This window comes from Cheilinus undulatus, linkage group 17 (assembly GCF_018320785.1).
Source record: "Cheilinus undulatus linkage group 17, ASM1832078v1, whole genome shotgun sequence".
NCBI classification, from domain to species: Eukaryota; Metazoa; Chordata; class Actinopteri; order Labriformes; family Labridae; genus Cheilinus; species Cheilinus undulatus.
Genome location: NC_054881.1, coordinates 16,268,131 through 16,287,640, shown reverse-complemented (window position 1 = coordinate 16,287,640; position 19,510 = coordinate 16,268,131). Strand labels below are relative to the sequence as shown.

At 37.8% G+C, this 19,510-nt stretch overlaps 1 protein-coding gene across 5 annotated transcripts in view; it reads left to right on the top strand.

Moving 5' to 3' along the window:
* mapk10 (mitogen-activated protein kinase 10) overlaps nt 1-19,510 on the top strand; it is a 70,466-nt gene that overhangs the window by 10,060 nt on the left and 40,896 nt on the right. For 4 of the 5 annotated variants that reach the window (XM_041810774.1, XM_041810777.1, XM_041810778.1 and 1 more), the window contains exons 2-3: nt 13,425-13,496; nt 16,634-16,803. In XM_041810774.1, coding sequence (XP_041666708.1) covers nt 13,425-13,496; nt 16,634-16,803 — 242 coding nt within the window. Of the gene's footprint in view, nt 1-13,424; nt 13,523-16,633; nt 16,804-19,510 lie in introns of all 5 variants that reach the window. The other variant, XM_041810776.1, reaches the window with a different exon arrangement.

Genomic DNA, 19,510 nt, shown 5'->3' with positions numbered 1-19,510 from the left:
GAATCTGCGGTGGATCGTCCATCCTCTCTTTAGTCAACAGGACACAGCATCCGTTGTTTCTAAAAATAATTTCAAATTTTCATTCATCTGGCCACAGAACTGTTTTCCATTTTGCCTCAGTCCATTTTGAATGAAATTTGGCTCAAAGAAGATAGGGCATTTCTGGATTGTAATCATATGTAAATATAAACAGAATGGAGTAATTTGCAAATCTCATAAACTCATATATTCACAATAGAACATAAACAACATAGCAGATATTCAAACAGAGAAGTTGTACCATTTCAGGAAAATATATATACATATATATATTTTTTTTAAATTGGGGTTGTGTATGTTTTATGTGTTAAATGCTCTTTTTCATTGTGTTTTTTCTGGTCTGACTTTATCTGTCGACTGCACAGCTTGACACTGGTCTCTTGTAGCGCTGACAAGTTTGGTCCATGTCTGCAAGCTTCCAGAAAACATATGGAAATGTAGAAGAAATTAACGCAGAGTGCAGGCATAACACTCTGTGTTAGGTTGAATTGTGGTTGCAATGAACCTTAACGTCTACATTCTAAAGGTGTATTTATTTGGGTATAGCCTAGAAGTTTCTTTTGAAAGCCAGGACACTCAAGAATTAACTATCAGACAATTTAACGGTTCTTTTAACCAGTACTCCAATCAGGATATCAAGAAGAAGGAATAGCATCATAAATCTTTTTTCCAATCCTGAGCTGGATTGGTTTAGAAATAGTGTCTGAAAAGTAAACTTTAAGCAAATTGTACATTTTCAACATTTTTTACTCAAACATGTACCTCATGTATATTTCAAACAGCACATGTGTTCTTATTATAAGATGAGTCATTCTTATATTTTTTTTTTTCCCAGATAACTCACTATTAAAATGTTCATAAAATTCATCTCCAGTCAAAAGCCCCTCATTCCTGAGACACTAGATATTGATGTGCCATGTCCCCCGGGTGCACATCTCCAACAAGTAATGAAATGTACCCTGAAGACACATGGGAAATATCTCATATCCTGTTCTTTAATCATAAATGTTTCAGCCAAGAAAAGCTCCAAAGCAGATCAATGTACCTCTACATGTCTTACATCTAAGCTGAGAAACTGTTCACCATTTGTTGTAAGTATTTCAGGCCAAATATTATAAAGATGTAGAATAAAGAACATCAGTGATGTACTCCGCTACGTCACCAATCCATATAGTATGACTTCAAAGTGTTTGTGGTTGTATTATTAACAGGGCTCTGGCTTTTTGACTAGCATAGAAATTGCATACTGAAGCAAAATTTTTGTATGAGATTTGCATTTTTGTAGGATCTGTCATCACTGTATTTGAGATATTTAACTTTGAAGAGCTTGTGGAATCTAATGCAGTGTTTTGGAGGATATAGAAGTCCTTGACCCTCACAAAAAGGGCATTTTTTAATTTTGTTGTATCAAAAATTGCAGACACCGTCAACTTTCCATGTACTGAGGTTGTCAAAAAATGTACTAATAAATACCGTTAGTTTCATAATGACAAACCAAATGAGAGTGAGCACTGTCTGGCTTGAACTAGTGAGGGGTGAGAAACCCTCATTCATAGGACATTCCACTCACTTTTCCAAATTACTAATGTACTGGTGCAAATAAGTGTTTCCCTGCATTTTTATCATTAAAATATTCTAGGACTTCTATGTTGTTGCTGTGGATACACTATGTGGACATACAGTATTACCTAGCCCTACATTTAACCACCAACAAACAGGCACAGTTGTATTTCATCCACAATGATTTGTTCTCAAACACTCTTTTTCTCATCACATTAATATGACAGCTGTAACTGCAAACATTAATTTTAGCTCCACTTTTTGGCATGCCGGTGAGCCAGCATGCCATAGCAGAGCTTTGCCACAGCATGCTATAGCAGAGAAACCACAGGTGGAGCGAATAAACCCTTGTACTGTGCATCCTCACTCAGTGGTGTGTCTCACTGCAGCACTTACATTTCACATTTATTGCCTATCATAAATAGAGCTGTAGCAGCCCCCCGTGTCTGACAAACCTAAAAAAAATATGAAGCCATGGTAAATATAACTTGTTACACCTGTGCTTGACAAGGACTGTTGGTGTTTCCCTAATGATTTCATATATGCACACTTTCTGGCCTTTCTGATTAGCATCATTAAGTTAGCATTCAGCCTGTTATTACCAATGAGTTACAAATGAAGCCAATGCTGAAAAAACCTGCAGTTCTTAAAGTGTCCACTTGACGCAGACCCCAACAGCAAGGAATCCCCATGAGGTCCCATATTAAAATTTCAATTTTCACAGAAGAAATAAACATGTTTACAGCCTGGTTCAAAATACAAACTTGGTACTGATCACATATTTATTTATTGCTACACACAGCATAGGTTGTTAATTTGTTGTTAACTCATTCATTTTTCAGCTATTAAGCACAATATTATGAGTAAATTAGCATAAAGGGATGAGGTTGAGTTGTCTTGGTAGCTGTTTGCCAGCCTTCAAGCTTTATTAACCACACTTCTTTGTCTGTTTCTAGATTTAAGTCATAGTGAGATAGCATTTTAATAACTGTGTGCTAAGTACAGCTGGTCATTTCTGAAAGATCTGAAAGATCGGGGGTTTGATCCCTGGCTCCTGTAGTCACATGTTGAAGTGTTGTACATAGCTTCATTGTTTATCTTAAGTACACCCAGTTTTTTCTTGTATCCACCAGAGTCAACAGGAAGAAGGTCCATTAACTAGTAACTAGTGCATATAAACGTACAGAAAGTGTAAATTTGATGTGAATGGACATATGCAGCATGTAGTGTAAAGATAGTTTAAAACAGTATACAGACTCAAGTCATATTACCATTTACTAGTACGGTGGCCGCCATTGTTGAACTTAAAGCACCTCTTCAAGAACCAATGGCTGACATCAGTGGGACTACATCCATGTTTGTAGATCTAACAATACAGGTATTATAAACAGCTAAGTGTGTAAAATAAATAATGTTAGCCTTTGAAACAGAACTGTCAAGACTTTGACATCATCAATGTATTTCCCAATTTGACAAACCAGTCTATTTACTTTATATAGGATAAAATTCCCATTCATTTGGGAAACCTCCCATACAAAGCACTTAAGAAAGGCAGGATTTTTCACAAAATTCTCAGAAGGTGATTGGAAAAATGCTGTCTGTCACATTCATTTTGGGCAAATCAGGGCGACAAGACAAATTGAGGTAGTAGACATAAGCAGCTTCGGTTGTATCCTGAGCTCGACAGTAGTTTTTGAATGGTTGAGCTTGTTGGTGGATCAAACTCATGCTGATATCATTCAGGTGAAGTGCAAAAACATCTTTTCCACTAAGAGAATCTGTTGGTGTGGCTCTTTGCTCCTGTTTCAATAAAGAAATGTCCCTAGATCTGACAAATCTGCCGCTACGCTTTCAGAAGTAATCACCTCACCTGCGGCAGCCATTGCTGTTGGTTTCCAGTACAGCTAAACCCTGCACGTGGCTACCACTTCTTTCTCCTCAAATGACGTGGATCAGTTAGGGCACAATTGTTTCAGATTGGAGCTTTGCAAGATGGATGGGTCTGATGACAGACATGAAGTCTGGCCAATCCATTGGCTTTGCAAGGTTATGCATCACCAATATTGTGTTTGAAACTACAAAATTGACAACAAACAATAACTGGTGGTAGTAAAGAGGTGAAAGACATGTGAGTGCTTGACTCTTTTATAGAGGTGAATCTGCTCCTCTAGCCATCTAATCAAAGTCTGACTTGGCTGCCAGTTGTGTGCGATAAACTTGAAGGTACATCAGAGAACTGGACGTCTTATACAGTAGACTGACCTGGATTGATAGCTACTGCTGTACAACGGCACTCTCCCTCCTGAAGTCTGCAGAGTGATCACTAGTTTGCCTGAGGCGTTGTTGTGCCCATGAGGGCGGATGTAACAGAATGCCCAGGATCCAAACACCAAGGACCAGCCACAACTGCAGAGCACGCTCACACTCATACATGCATCACACAGCCGCACTATTCAGCATCAGCGAGGCCAGCCCTGGAGATTAATGGTGTGCTGTATCAGTGAAATGCACTGGCCCATTGAGGATGATTAAAACTGCCTCTCCTGGTCTGGAGTCTCTTTCATTTTTCCTTCATGACTGCTATCTCATGAGTGGAGCATCGTTTTGGGATTGTGCAGCACATCCGTGTGTTTTAAATGCTTCTAGAGAGCATAGAGAACAGTATTACATAAAGAAAATATTAAAATAAATCAACATATGAGCCCAAAATCAAATAATTAACCACTTTTAAACTGTTGAATGCAAACAACACCCTACTAAAATCCAATTTATTCTACCTAGGACGCTTCTAGTGATAGCTTACAAATGCCAGGCATCTTTTTCCTATGGTGTTTCACTGTTCATGATTACTAGTCTGGTGCAATGATTCATTCACTCAACACAGATGTACATCAATCATGATTTACATCAAAACACGGCACAGTAATTACATGTTGGTGTAGGCATAATGGGAGTGTGCTCATGTGCCTCCTCTTGTCTGGTGTTAAATTGCTTTGGCACAGGCTCTGAGTTTTCTCTTGAAGGTTGAATCTGTGATTTGTACAGCCTGGTTATTCCATAAACAACATCAGATTTCATACAAAGAATAATGCTCCATCACTAAAAACATCCTACTATTAATATGAATGGGCAATGTCATTCTATGTATATAACAAAAAGTCCAGATCTCCTGTCTGTCCTGCAGATGCTAGGTTTCCTCTGATGCAACACAAAGCAACGCTGATAAGAGAGTCTCATGAGTGAGACACAGGAGGGGGGAGTCTTATAGAGATTGTAGTTGATGCTTACATCATAGAGCAGATATCTATTATTTTTATCCTCCTCTGATTTTCATTCCATGAGTTATCTCCATGTTATCTTTTCCCTGCTTTATCAACTTTGAGTGATGCTGGATAGAGAAACTAAGTTATGCATAAGAGAAAAAGACTTGTTTTTGTGCTACAAAGATGCATGGATGAATTTTTCCTTCAATTTTAAACATTTCTTAAAATGATTAAAAAAATACAAAGACATTATCTTAATTTTTAGACTTTTTGGTAGAATTCATTCAACCAAATTTGTCAAAGTTTAGACAATAAACTATCAATACTATAGTTCTCAATGTTTGTATATGACCTTTGACGTTAGCTGCTACAAATGTCACTGTCATTGTAGTATGAATGCCAGTATTGCACAGGGGAACACAAAATATGCAATACGATCACCGCCCTGAGAATGGATGTATGCTATGACAGTTTTTGATTGGATATGACACGATGCAATCGGTACAATTCAATACAATACAATACCACACCATACAATACAATTCTTTATGATGCGATACAGTATCATACCATATGATATATTATGTTACATTACAATACAATATGATTCAATAGGATACGACATGATCTGATATGATTCGACTCGATATGACTCAATACAATACGATATGATACAGTACCATACCTTAAGTTCTGCTAGATTGCAATGCAGTTTGATAAGATACATTTTCTTGTGTTTCATTATGCTACAATACGTTACAAAATGTTAAGCTGCGTTATGACAAATGTGAATATAGTTTAAAATCAAGATAAGAAGCATAGTGGATAGTTTATATGTGGATCTTTTGGCAAAAACAAGTGTGTGATGATCTACTTAGCTTTTCTTGGATATGAATAGTGAGGGTAATGAAAAAAGTTGGGAACCACTGCAATACAGTATAATACAATGCAAAATGATGCAATGTAATATACTATTATACAATATTATACAACTGGAGGATATGCAGAACGATATGTGCAAAAAGTTATGCGTTGGATAATGATACTGTATGATTTAATTTTATATAATAAGATATGATATAATATGATGCTGGGTGATATGATGCAATGTGATGTAGTTTGCTATGAAACTAATGATAATAAATGATTTGAAATTAAACAATATGATACATGCATTACAATACAATACAACGCAATGATATACGACACAATGTGAACTAAAAGAAGCATAAAAATAGAAATAAATCTGTTAAAAGGTTAGAACAAAATTAAACAAAATGAATTAAGAAGACGATATCACATCACATCACATACGTTTTAAGAAGTGGTTTAAAAGGAGTGATTCTGCATGCCTTATCTCCTCAGGTAGGTCGTTCCAAAGTCGAGCAGCCCTAATGGAAAATGCTTGGTGACCTTTAGTTTTAAGTCTGGACTTTGGCACCTGAGAATCTAAGGCTTCGGGCTGGGACATAGGATGTTAAAATTTCTATTATATAGTTTGGACCCTTTGTTTGGACCCTTAAAAGTAATTTGTAAAATCTTAAAATTCAGTTTTAAACGATCAGATATCAATTTTGCTTCTTATCACAATCCATCCTTTAACTTCTTTTCACAACTGCCTGATATTAATTGAGTACCATCTTTCTCTTTTATTCAAACATTAACATCACCAGAGATTCAATAATTGTATCACACAGGTCAGAAAAAATCTGCCTTGTTGATATTTTGCCACATCTCTGTATTGAATGTTCTTTAATATATCTACATGCATCACAACCTTAGGGCTGAGCTTTATTTGTTTATCCCTATCCCCCTCTTTTTTCTGTCTCTGCCGCTATCTCACTTTCTCATCCCTAACAGTGACACAGCTCACCAGTGAGTCTTGTTCTGCTCAAGGTTTCTGCCTATTAAAAGGACATTTTTCCTCAGCCATGTTGCCAAACATTGGCAAGTGCTTGCCAACATTTACGCTTGTGACTCTCATCCCTCTGAACTCAGACGAGGCAGGAGTAGAAAAGGAAACTTCACTGACCACCTTTTTTTATTCAGTCCCCAGACATTGGCTTGCACTGATGACACACCTTGTAGGAGGAGTGATATATGAGCATTTTAAAGACGGTGCTGAGTGTGACTGCTATCAGCACAATCTGGTTCAAAAGGTTGAACAAACACAATCACAGAATCTGCTGCTTCACTCGCTCTCTGCCTCACTAGTGTAATAATTGCATTGGAGGGTTTTGATTTGGCCCCATCATCACATTTTCATTATTAACTGTTGCTGATAAATACACAAATCAAATTGACTTTTTTATTGCTTGACAGACGTTGACTGTCTTATTCATAATCTTTGGGATGTGTAAATCCCTGTGAAGTTTTTATGGCCTTTATCAAGTTAAGACTAGTGCTGCTCCTCTTGCTCTTTATAAAATCTGCAGGATAAACTCTTTATCTGAGTTATAGATCAGGATTTTAATGATGAAAAGAGCAGTCCACTTGAGATGACTCAAATGTTGACACAGCTAGTGTTTTTTGATAAAGATTTTAAAATCATTCTTTGTTTTTTCTCTCTACCAATCTAAAGATGTGTACAATATTGGCATTTCTTTCACCATGAATGTATTATAAACACCTTCATATTTTATTATTTTTTTGTAATTGAATTAAATACAAGTATGTCAAAATAATATTTTCCTGACTTGTGTGATAAGTTATTGGATTGCTGGTGCTAAATATGAATACTTAAACGAGAATTAATACGGTTCTCAGATTTCCCTGTCAATTTGACTCACTGCGTCACCAGTTCATGACTCATCACAGTGGCCTTTATGGCATGATTGAGGGGACTGAAGAAGATGGCAGATGAATGTAACACAGGATAAGATGAAAGTTAAACCAGATTGCAGTAAATAAGCCAATACAGTATGCCTGTATTTGTCCTCTATAAAGGTATTTTGTATTCTTCAGTAAATCAGATATAGTGATGTGCCAATGGGACTGTCTTGAATATATCAATCATTGTTTTAGTGCTATATCATGATCCTAATGTTACTGTAGGCCACACACTGTGTATCAAATCACATGTTGTATTGCATCATATTGTATCCTATCAAATCCTAACATATCCAGTTGTTCCATGTCATGAGCTACTCTGTAATTCCAGCCTCTAATGTATTATGTTGAATTGAATTGAATTTATTAAAGGATAACCCCTTGAGATGCAGCATCTCATTTTTGAGGGGCTCCGGAAAAAAAAAAAAAGATACAACAGTAAAAACAATTAAATGATTTATAAGTAGTCAGTAGCTATGCAAATAAGGAGCAACATACCCAAACTTCAATGAGCAGGGTAGATTGTTATAGTCAGACGGAGCTTTGTAACTGAATGATCTGTTGATGATATCACATAGAAAACCTCTAATGTCAGTGACCATATAAGAATGGCTGATAACTACAGTATAGTCGTTGAGGTCAAACAATTATAAACATTAATAAGTAACTAAAAGAGTGAGCTGCACTATTTATATAAACCATGAATACATTTCCAAACTCATCAAAAATTATACAGGCGCTGTATACAAAGTATAGGCTAGTTTTAATGTGTTTACTTTTAGGAATTTTTCAATAACACATAATTTTTTTGCATATATAAATTGTGATATGGTCCATATTGCTTCCCCAGCATCGTATCTGGACGTATCCTATCATACCATATCATATGGCTTTGTATACCATATCTTATCATATGGTTTTGTATTGTTTTGTTTCATATCCGTCTATTGTAAACATTAACAAATAACTAAAAAAATGAAGTGCACTATCTATATTCTAATGAATTAATTTCAGAATTAATCAGAAACCACACAGATCCATAAAGTACGAGCTAAATTGAATGTGCTTACTTTTGAGGATTTTTAAATGATACATTTTTTACCATATATATATATTATGTGATATTATCCTTATTGTGTTCCTAGTGTTGTATCTGGATGTATCCTGTCATATCATACTGTTTTGTATCAAACCTTTTCATTTTGTTTTATTTTGTATTGTACTGCATCATATTGTATCATATCATATTGTCTTGTATTGTTTTGTATCATATTGTACTGCATAGTATCATTTTGTTTTGTTAAGTATATCATATAGTATTGTATTGTTTCTATTGTATTGGTGTATGATAAAACATGAATAAAAAACTAAAATAAATCCATATTACATTCCTAGCATCGTATCTCATGCAGCATATCCATATAGCGTATTGTTTTGCATTGTGTTGTATCATTTGTATTGTATTTTAGCTTATTATGTTGTTTTGTATGGTTTCATATTGTTTCATATTATATTGTTTTGTTCTTTGTATTGTATCATATCACATCACCCCCATCATATCTTATCGTATCCTATCGCATTCTATCCTGTTGTGTCGTGTAGTATTATATTTTATTGTATTGTATCCTATTGATTTGTGTAATATTGTGTTGTTCTATAATAAATGTTAACAAATAGCTAAAAAAATATGAAGTGCCCTATTCATATCAAACAAGAATATTTCAAAATTAATCAAATAATAAACATATTCAATGTATGGGCTTGTTTTGATGTGCTTACTTTTGAGTATTTTTTTAATGATATATAATACAATGTAATAAAATAATATACAAACTATGTGATATTATCCATATTGTGGTCCTAGCATTGTATCTGGATGTATGGTATTGTTCTGTATCGTATATCATATTGTAGAATATCATGTCTTACCCCGTCATGTCATGTCAAGTGTTTATTATCACAGAAATTCTGTATTGTAATATCATCCCTATTGTGTTCCCAGCATCATGTTTTATCATTTGGTAAGGCATTGTATCTTAAAGTATTGTATAGTGTCTTATGGTTTCATATCGTATTGCCTCATATTGTAACCTATCCCACTGTATTGTGTCCCATCTTTTTGTATCGTGTCGTGTCACTTGTTATCATGAGTGACATTGTTCTCCATTTACCTTCTCTATAATATAATCTTCCTGCTGGCTGTTCAAATCCGTTGATCTTGATATGAATTTCTTCCATCAGCAGTGGCAATGTTCAGAAGCCTTTTAGCAACATTTGGCCATTTTCTTTCACGCATTTTCATCATGTTGTTTTCTCAAGTAATTGTGTTTATATTGGGAAAAACAGAGAAAACTATTATCTAAGTCTGATTTGAAGGTCTGCATAAATGTAGTGGTATCTCCTTTGCATGTTTGCTTTCAACCTTCAAAACCTTGTCAAACAATAATCCAGGTGTATGAGTTGTAACAGTGCATACTGCTGAAAGACAAACTAAAAGACAGTTTGACCATGGGAGGGGTTCGATATCTGTGTGTACTGATGGCTACAGATAAAAAGGGGACATGTTTAGGGGAAGGGAAGGGAAAACATCGCTAGCGAGGTGTGTCTGTGTTGACCTGTTAGATTAATAGTAAACATTGTGCTTGTTGATGCTGTGGCAGTGTTGTCATGTCAAACATACAAGTGTGATGTGAAATATTAATGGTGGCTTGAGAGATTGCAACTGATGTACTGATTGTGAACAAAAGTTACAGCTTAAACCTCATCCATATCACTGTAGCCTCATGTTTGCATAATTTTTCACTCATCTCTACTTTCTATTTTGCTCAGAGTTTCAAACACTGCAAACTCAATAAAAGGTGCACACTACAGGAGTATCAGCCATCTTTTTTAAAGTGTCACTGCATGTTTTTGAAGTAAAAGGTCAACCCAAATAGGCCAAAGCAGAAAACTCAAGCCTTTGTGTCCCACATCTCTTTTTTTAATGTCGTCCTGCTCCTCTTAGATTGAGCACAGACACTAAACCCTCGGCTGTGGCATTAGTGGAGGACTGGTGAAGCTGACAGATAAATTTGTGTCTCTAAAGTCCTACATTTACCTTCTGAGGGTAAATTGCAAAGCTTGTTGAGTGTTCATTTATATTTTGTGAAGGGCTAGAGCAGAGTAAGCATTTTTGAGGCCCTGTCGCTGTTTTATGAGCTACCCCCAGTCTGTTTTTTTCTTTCATCATTTTCAAAGCCACCATGAGCCCCACACATGAATCCATGCAGAACACATAATCATCAGCATACTGGGAGCTTCATTACCTGGAAAATCCTTGAAGCCAAAGTCATTGTGGGTGATAGCTGCAGCCTTTTCAGCTCCTTCTTAATGTGGGAGCAGCTGCCCTTTATTCCTTCATTGCAATCCTTCGAATAGTGCTGCCAAAAGAAAAAAAAAAAAAAGCCTCAGAAAATGTGAAAACCAAATCGACCCAGTAACTGCCCCATTTGCAATAAAAAGCCCCTCGACTGTGCCAAAAATGACTACTCTACTTCTATGCAAATGCCTTGCCTGATGTTATGAGCTCTTTGAAAGTTGCCTTCATATATGAAGGCAGTATTAAATGTAACCCTTTGAAGCTGCCTTTGTTATCTCATAACTCACAGCCTACTTGTAGGTTGAGGAGGTTAATAAGTGTCAGGGCAATACAATGTGAATGCTGATAAGTGCATACAGTCTTACTGGATGAAAATAAAAATGTTTATGTTTATAATTGGCTGTTCTGTTTTTCTCTTTAAGGGTCTGTGGTCCTAAAATAGAAAATATTGTATTGTATTCCATACATTATATGTATGGAGATTTAAATAGTAATCAAAAGCAGTAGTTCTCAACTGGTCCATGCTCAGGACCCACCAGTCTGTCTTATGAGAGATCGTAACCCAAGTTTCCAAAAAATTTTCAACAATGCATGTTAAGTTAATTACCTCTGCCAAGGAGGTTATGTGATCGGGTGAGTTTGTTTGTTGGTTAGTTTGTTTGTTAGCAACATACCTCAAAAAGTTGTGGATGGATTTTGATGAAATTTTCAGGAAATGTCAGAAATGGCATAAGGAAGAACTGATTAGATTTTGAAAGTGATCCAGGTCACTGTCTGGATCCAGGAATTTTTTAAAGGATTCTGTACTGTTGGGGATAGGGCTAATGGCGGAGGTCTGCGCTATTACCACTTTACACCAGGAGATGGCGGACATGAGTTACTTCAATCCCAGCAGCAGTTTTTGGGTGTGTTTCTATTCAAAGCTTTGGAGTTTATAAAGTTTGAAAGACGCATGCCCGGTTGAGGAGACAAGTTGGAGCGTAACAGAGAGAAAGACAGCGAATTGTAGCGAAAATACTCACACTGCTGGGAGGAATAGAGGAATATTCACCCTCTGCCATGACTTCTAGTCGTCCGGTGAGACCATGGGTGCATCTGTTGGCTCACAGGGTGTCCACCCCACCAGGGAAGGAGTAATCGGCGAATGCCGTGGTGGGGGGCACATTGGGATGGATCCAGGAATTTTTTAAAGGATTTCTCACTATTGGGAGATAGGGCTAATGGCGGAGGTGTGTGCTCTCCGAGTGCTTCTTCCATCTTGCAAAGCTCCCATCTGAACCATTTGGGCCTGGTTAGAAAGTGACAGGACCAATCAGCGACGAGGGGCAGTACTTTCAGGCGCGGCAGAGTCGTGACATAAACAAGCAGCAGCAAGAGGCCGGTGCAATTATGGCGGAATAGCTTAGCGTAGATGCTGCTAAAGCGCCAGTTTTATCAGAACTTGATGACATGTCTTTGTTAAAAGAAGAACAAAGAACAGCATTGAGTTGTTTTCTTTTCAAAAAACAACAAAAGTCAAGTACTTACATGTCTATAGTCGCCATGTTTTGCGTTATTCCTCGGTAGCTGCGCATGTGCAGCTCGATAGCGACTACGTCACTTGTTTTGTTGCTCTGATTGGCCCATAGAGATGTGACAGAACGTTCATCCAATCACACTCCGAGTTTTTTTCAAAGCCTCTGCCTTTTCCCAAACGTTTCCTATTGAAGCTTTACCAGATGGATGTGTGAAACACATCCATCTGGCGTGTCAGGTTATGTTTATGCTGTGTTCCTAGATAAAGGGTAGTACAAAGAGGTGAAATGGAAGACTTCAGCTTGCAAGGAGGAAACTAACAAAATGTCAATATTGTTTCTTAGTCCTTTATAGAGTTAAGCTAATAAAGCTAATAGAATGTCACACCAGTATCTGAAGGACATTTGTGATTGTAGCCATGCTGTAATAAGAATCCATATACTGGTCCATTCCTGTATCATACAGGGGTATGTAGGCAGGTAGGAGACTAGTATTCCTCTCATGTAACAAGAATGATGGTGACAAAGAGAAGCAAGCCATCAGTTGTCTGGAAGAATTTAGTTCTACATCTGGAGGCGTGTATATACACTGGTCCAAACATCTTATCCATCACTTTGGTGGGCATGTCAAAGAATTCTGTTCACAGAGAGACCACGATAAATGAAACTGCACTATATTTTATGTAGAGTTTTGGCAGTAGGATAGATGATACCCATACCTCAGTGGAGAGGAGAAAAGTTTATGGACTCAGAGTCAGGTCATTTCCCGTTGTAGCTCATATTGTAAATTCTTGTTACTCATGTCCACACTTTACACACATTACCCTCTGATCTTGGCTCTCCTCTCTTTGTGTCTTGCAGGTATTTATGAGCAGACATTTCTTATATAACTGCAGCCAACCAATCCTGGATGTGAAGATAGCCTTTTGTCAGGTGTGTGTTCCTTACAGGTAAAAAAGGTACAGTATTCATTCACTTCCATTTCCCCTTTCATTGCTCTATTTGTCGTGGATATGTTGTGTTTTATGTGTGTAAAGTGTAAAAAATCAAGTTTGAGTTTACAAAAGCTACATTTACATAGGAATAAAGATAAAATATTAACTATACATATGACTAATGTATGTATGTATAATGTAATGAAAATGGAAGACTTTCTGGATAGGTAAAACATTTCATGCAAAGTTTAGGATGATTAAGCAAAAGAGGGTTTCATGACGTCTAGTACTTAAAGTGATTTTCTTGTGGTGCATTTCCACTAAGAAGTCCTGTTTCATTCAAGATATATTGGTACAGTAAACCCAGATCTTCTTGCATTTCTACAGACAGCCTAGCAAAAGTGTAGAGATCCCTATCATTTGGCTCATCTTCATCATAAGAGTATGTTTCAGCTTCTCAATAGCTCTTCATTGAGTCCAGTTCAGGCTTTTAATATGTCTGTGCAACCACTGTATAAGTGTAACATAATAAAAGTTATGGGCTCTCAAGGAGTCTGGCATCTGCCGGTCATGTAAAACAGCTGGCTCTTAGACCTGGTCTGTGCATCTATTTCAAGGCGTGAACTATGCCATAGTGAAAACTGCATACTTTTATGTTGGTACGTCTGTGTCACTCAAACTCACACCCAAACAAAGAGGAAAGAGAAAAAGTGAGGAGACATCGAAGGAGATGGATACATTATTCAGGGACTGGCAGTCACCAGTGATAACCAGTGGCACAGTCACAGGGCTTGCAGTCTGTTTCATTTGACATGGAGTTCATTTTTGGTGTCTGTGTAGGGTTCAGGGTTATGCATACCTACAGCGTGGGCTATGGTGTAGCTTCAGTGCACAACCATTAATCTGTCAACCAGCACGCTCACAATCACCAATCTGGACTTTGCTGATGATGTTGTGATCCTTGTGAGACTGTAGATGTCCATTTGTGAGTTCTTAACTTGCTGAGTGTAGAAGCTAAACCTTTGGGAAGGCACATCTCCTGGACCAAATCAAAGATCCAGGCATTCTGGGACACCTTGGATGCTGCTATCAAATCTGTGCCTGTGAATGGTGAGAGCATGCAGGTTGTGGAGGAGTTCACCTACCCTGGTAGTGAAATCTATCGATCCAATAACTGCTAGGCTGAGATCAATTGCAGACTTGCACTTCGGCACTGGGTTTGATGGGCAAGGTGGCGTGGTGCTCCCGGTTTCTGAGTATGTGGACGAAAGTCCGAGTTTTTCACTCCTTGGTTCGCCCAATCTTACTATGCTCTGGACCTGGATGCTGACTGATGGCAAGTGGCGTCGGCTGGACTCCTTTGTGACGACTTGTCTCCGGCACATTTGTCCATTTGGTCAAGTGTCTAATGATGACAAGCTCAGGAGAGCGGGATGGGAGGGGTCAGCTGCTGAACACAGGAGCCACAGTTGTGCTTCCATGGACACCTGGCACACTTTCTCCAGCCTGATCCAGCTCACTGCATACTGGGCACACAGAACCTGTTGGGCTGGACCAGACATCAAGGACAACTGTGTGCATCATGGAAGACATCTTGAGAGATGGGGCATGGACCTGATACAGGCCTGGACAATGGCCATCAGAGTCCAGGACAGTACAGGACCAAGGTTGACACAAGTTTTTTCTTTTTCTTGCCAAATAGAATATCCTTATTTTCTGTACAAGCATGTGCATGACAAAATAAGGAAGAAAAGTTGTTCAGATCAGTACAAACATGGCATATATTGTGTATGTTCATCATTAGCGCTGTCACACAGGAAGTGACGATTATTTCAACCAATCAATGGACTGCAGTGAGTCTTTCATCCATCCATCCATTTTATATAGTGCTTAGTGGGGGTCACAGGGTTTCTATACAGCTTATCCCGTCAGGGGTCGCGTGGGGGCTGGAGCTTATCCTCTGGGCTGGCACTGGGCGAGAGGCGGGTTACACCCTGGACTGGTCGCCAGTCAATCACAGGGCTGACAGTGAGTCTTTCTCCCCCCTTCAATGTTGAATAGGTGCGCTTGGTACCTTAACGAAGGAGTGCCAAAAAGGAGGACAGTATGAATTGGTTATTTTGGTACCTTTTCCAACTTTTGTCATTAGAAAGGCTAACTGTGTACTGTACCAAACTGAACTGAACTTGACAGCTTGGTGGAAACACAGCTTCACACCACTAACTCAGTAGTCATCTCAAAATTTAACTGCCATCTCTTATGGAGTTATGATTTTACACCAGAGCAGTTTATATTCTAAGAAATGCTAGTAAACATATATTTAAGGACTAGAAGTAAAGCCTACAGGGCACAATAGCACAGGTTATCTTTGCATGAAATGTCTGCATTACAGATGCATGTTTAGCTTGATGCTGTATAGGTACCAGTGGCTGCACAGCAAATGCTGCAGTCCAATGTATTGAAATAATTAGATCATAGATTTCAATGACCCACCAGCCATGCTGGATTTAATGTATTACATCACATGTATTAATTTTTCATGGCGTCCGAGGGCAGTGTTTCAAACTGGTGTGCCCCACAGTAATAACACACAGTGGCACAGCTTTGTTTGGTTTGTGAGCTGTGTTGTAATTAGCCCCTCTGTAATTAACTGATTTTTTGTTGTGGCACCATTTGTTCGACTGCTCTGCCCAAGTAATTATAGCCCGATTGTTGTGTGCACTCTAATGAAAGAATAATGTCTTTAGTCCAGTTACTACAGTAAAGACATTAGTGACACTAATGTCATTACATGGCTAATATAGAGTTCACATTTCTGCATGGAAATAATCAAAGTGTAAACTCAACTGTACTGCATGCCCCGTCCTGTTTATCCTACCTTCCAGTTTGACCAATTAGACCATGACACTCACTGTATTTGACCTATATTGATGAATAGTAGTTGTAGAAGTGGAGCTGATGATATAACAGCAACTGAAATATGTTAAATGTTAATATCTTGATATGTGAATCAATGTCCTATTTTGTAATGTGACAATTCTCTTCCAGGTGTGTTATACTGTCCAGGTAAGTAAAAACCAAAATCATCTTTAGCATTAGTAACGGAGTCTGTTATGTTGTCTTTCCTCATTGCAGGGTTTTGGAAAACAAGTGGATGTGTCATATATTGCCAAACATTACAACATGAGCAAAAGCAAAGTGGACAACCAGTTTTACAGCGTGGAAGTAGGAGACTCTACCTTCACAGTTTTAAAACGTTATCAGAATTTAAAGCCCATTGGCTCCGGAGCTCAGGGAATAGTCTGGTAAGAATCCAGCCATGCATTTCTTTTATGTCCTGTTTTACATAATATCAAGCTACTTTATGTGTTTTTATGCAGTACTTAATGAGCAATTATCTCATTTGGCTCTAAGTTGTTTTTCTAATTGTCTTGTAGTTTATTGCTATGGGAGATTATTAAGGGAGGTTTATTGTTTTACGATGTTGTGTGAAGGAAGGGCTGAAGAATTTAATTTAATAAAACTGTAGAAACTCTCCCTGATTAATAATGGAGTAATTAGGCAAATGAAGCCTTGTTTTTAATTTCCATGGAAACATATATAGTGCCTGACAAGTCATATAACACTGCTTTTCCACTGTGTTTCTGGCTTGACTCATCTTGACTCTACAAGTTTTTCCCTTAATTTTTCATTCAGGATTGTACCTGGTGCTCTTTTGGTATCACCTTTCTAGAGGTTCCAAGCAAGCTTAGCTGATACTTAGTGGATGTCAACACAGTGCTGAGCACTGAATGGTCAGAGAGTATCATCACTAGCAGTGTCATGAGTGGGATGTCTGTCCGGAATATTGTCTTCTTTCATTGGTCAGATTTCCACAGCTGTACAGGTTCCCAAACTCTGGTACTTTTCAGTAGTATTTTGTCTTGTTCCTTGCGACTGTCTCTGGAACTAAACTTGTCTCCTTGCTGCAACAAAAAAAGCCTCAGGCTGTGAATCAGATACACTGTCACTACAGTTAGTGTATTTACATTCCAACAGATTTTTTAAGTTAAATCAAAAATCCAAAAGGAGGAAAAAGCTTTTTCCCAATTACCATTCAAAATTGGAAAACAAAACACAAAAACCAACCCTTGGCCCTTTCAGGCAGCTTATATACATATTGAATTGGGAATCAAAAACTGGAAAACAAAAAAATTAACATTTTTTCATTTTCAGTTTTCTATTTTTTTATTGTCCTTTTCTCCTTTTCCCCTCTAAAAGAATCAAAATAAATGAGATCTGCTTCGTTTTCCATCTTTTTGTTATTGTGTTCTGATCAAAAAAAGGACAATCAATGGTTGACATTTTTAGTTTTAGGTGAACAGTACTCAATCACGTTATGTATTTTAAGTTTTTGTAATCAAATGATTTGACAATCAACCCCTAATCTGCAGAGCTTTGCCAGAATACCGCTCAGAATTAGACACTGTTGCACCATGAGTAAAGTTACTGACTCAGTTAGACAAGTGTAGTTTAGAGTTTCATGTAATCAGTTGCCCCTAATGTTTTGAGTTTTATTAACTCATCAGGAATTATAAAAAAAAAAATCAATTTCCACCACTTAAAAACGTTGATGTCATCAGTTTCAACAAAATGATATGATATGATCCTTTTGTTCAGTTTAAGAGTGTACTTTGCTTTGAAATGTAAACAAAACTCCTGAAAACTACTTGAAAAGTTTGGGGTGAGCTACTGTACATGTGTGATTGCTAACAAATTTTTCACCCTGAATTTACCTGGATTTTCCCCTGCAAGGCCCGAGTGAATTATCCAAGAAAACTGGAGTGAGCCATTGTTCTAACACTGCTAGAAATATTCAGTAAAATTCGCTGCAATTGAATGGGAAGGGCATCCACCTGAGAAATGTCCCTTTTTCAGTCATACAAAACCAAGAGGATTACTCAACATTAACATGCATTAGGGTAAAGAAAAGCTAAGAAAATCAATGTAAAGAAATGAATGGTTATGTTGCTGCTCCTTTAAGAAAGTTGCATATTATCAGTGTAATATCAAGTGTTTTCCAGGACCATGAAAAGTATGTAAGGAGGCTTCTCCAAGTCTATGATGCCATACATGTCTGTTATTTAGAATATAGATATGAGGGCTTTAAGAGCATAACAAGATGAGCACTTAAGTGAATCCTTAATCCAGATTGCAGAGAGCTTGTATTCATTGTAATTCATCTCATGCCTGTCCTGTCAGAATGCAGAGAAACTGCTGCCAAGGCTCCACTTAAAGGAATGCAACTCACAGTGTTTGTCAAATGACTAAAAAGACCCATAACTTATATTTATGCTAATGCTGGGTCACTGCTAGCTCCCAGTTGACCCACACTGACATTTTTGATGTTTTATACAGTGTTTGAAGAATCATTGGCTCTCAGCACTGTAAACCCTCTGCCCTCCGCTCGCCCTCTTTCATTGTCCCTTCTTTGCTTCCCATGCCCTCAGTCTTTTCCCCCTTCCGCTCCAAAGCAATTTTGTGCATTTGCAAAGGAGCTTGGACAGGCCAGGCCAGGCAGGCTGTAGCCGCTAATGCTGGGATTGTGCCCGTTTGAAGGATATTGTTGAGATGGATTGCAGGGAGACACTGCAAATCTAATTGAACCTGCTCTGCTGTGCGCTGTTTGGCTCTGCCCACAGCTGTCATCTGGTGTCATTTGATGATGATATTACCACAACTAAATGACTGACATAATATCTTAATGATTATGCAGATTAAAAGGGACAAACTATGGAGGAACTCATAATTGGATGTTGATGTAACCAAAACCGTGAAATGTATTTTTTTTGCTAAAAAAGGGAGGTTTCACTGGACTATGATGATTAAATAATTAGAGTGACTTGTTTACCGTGCATTTTTATCAGCATAATCCCCAGCTGCATGACATCATCCCAACACAACATCTGTCTGCACAAGCAGTCGAATCCTTTCTAATAACAGTTATTACATGCCGCACATGAGCTGACTCTG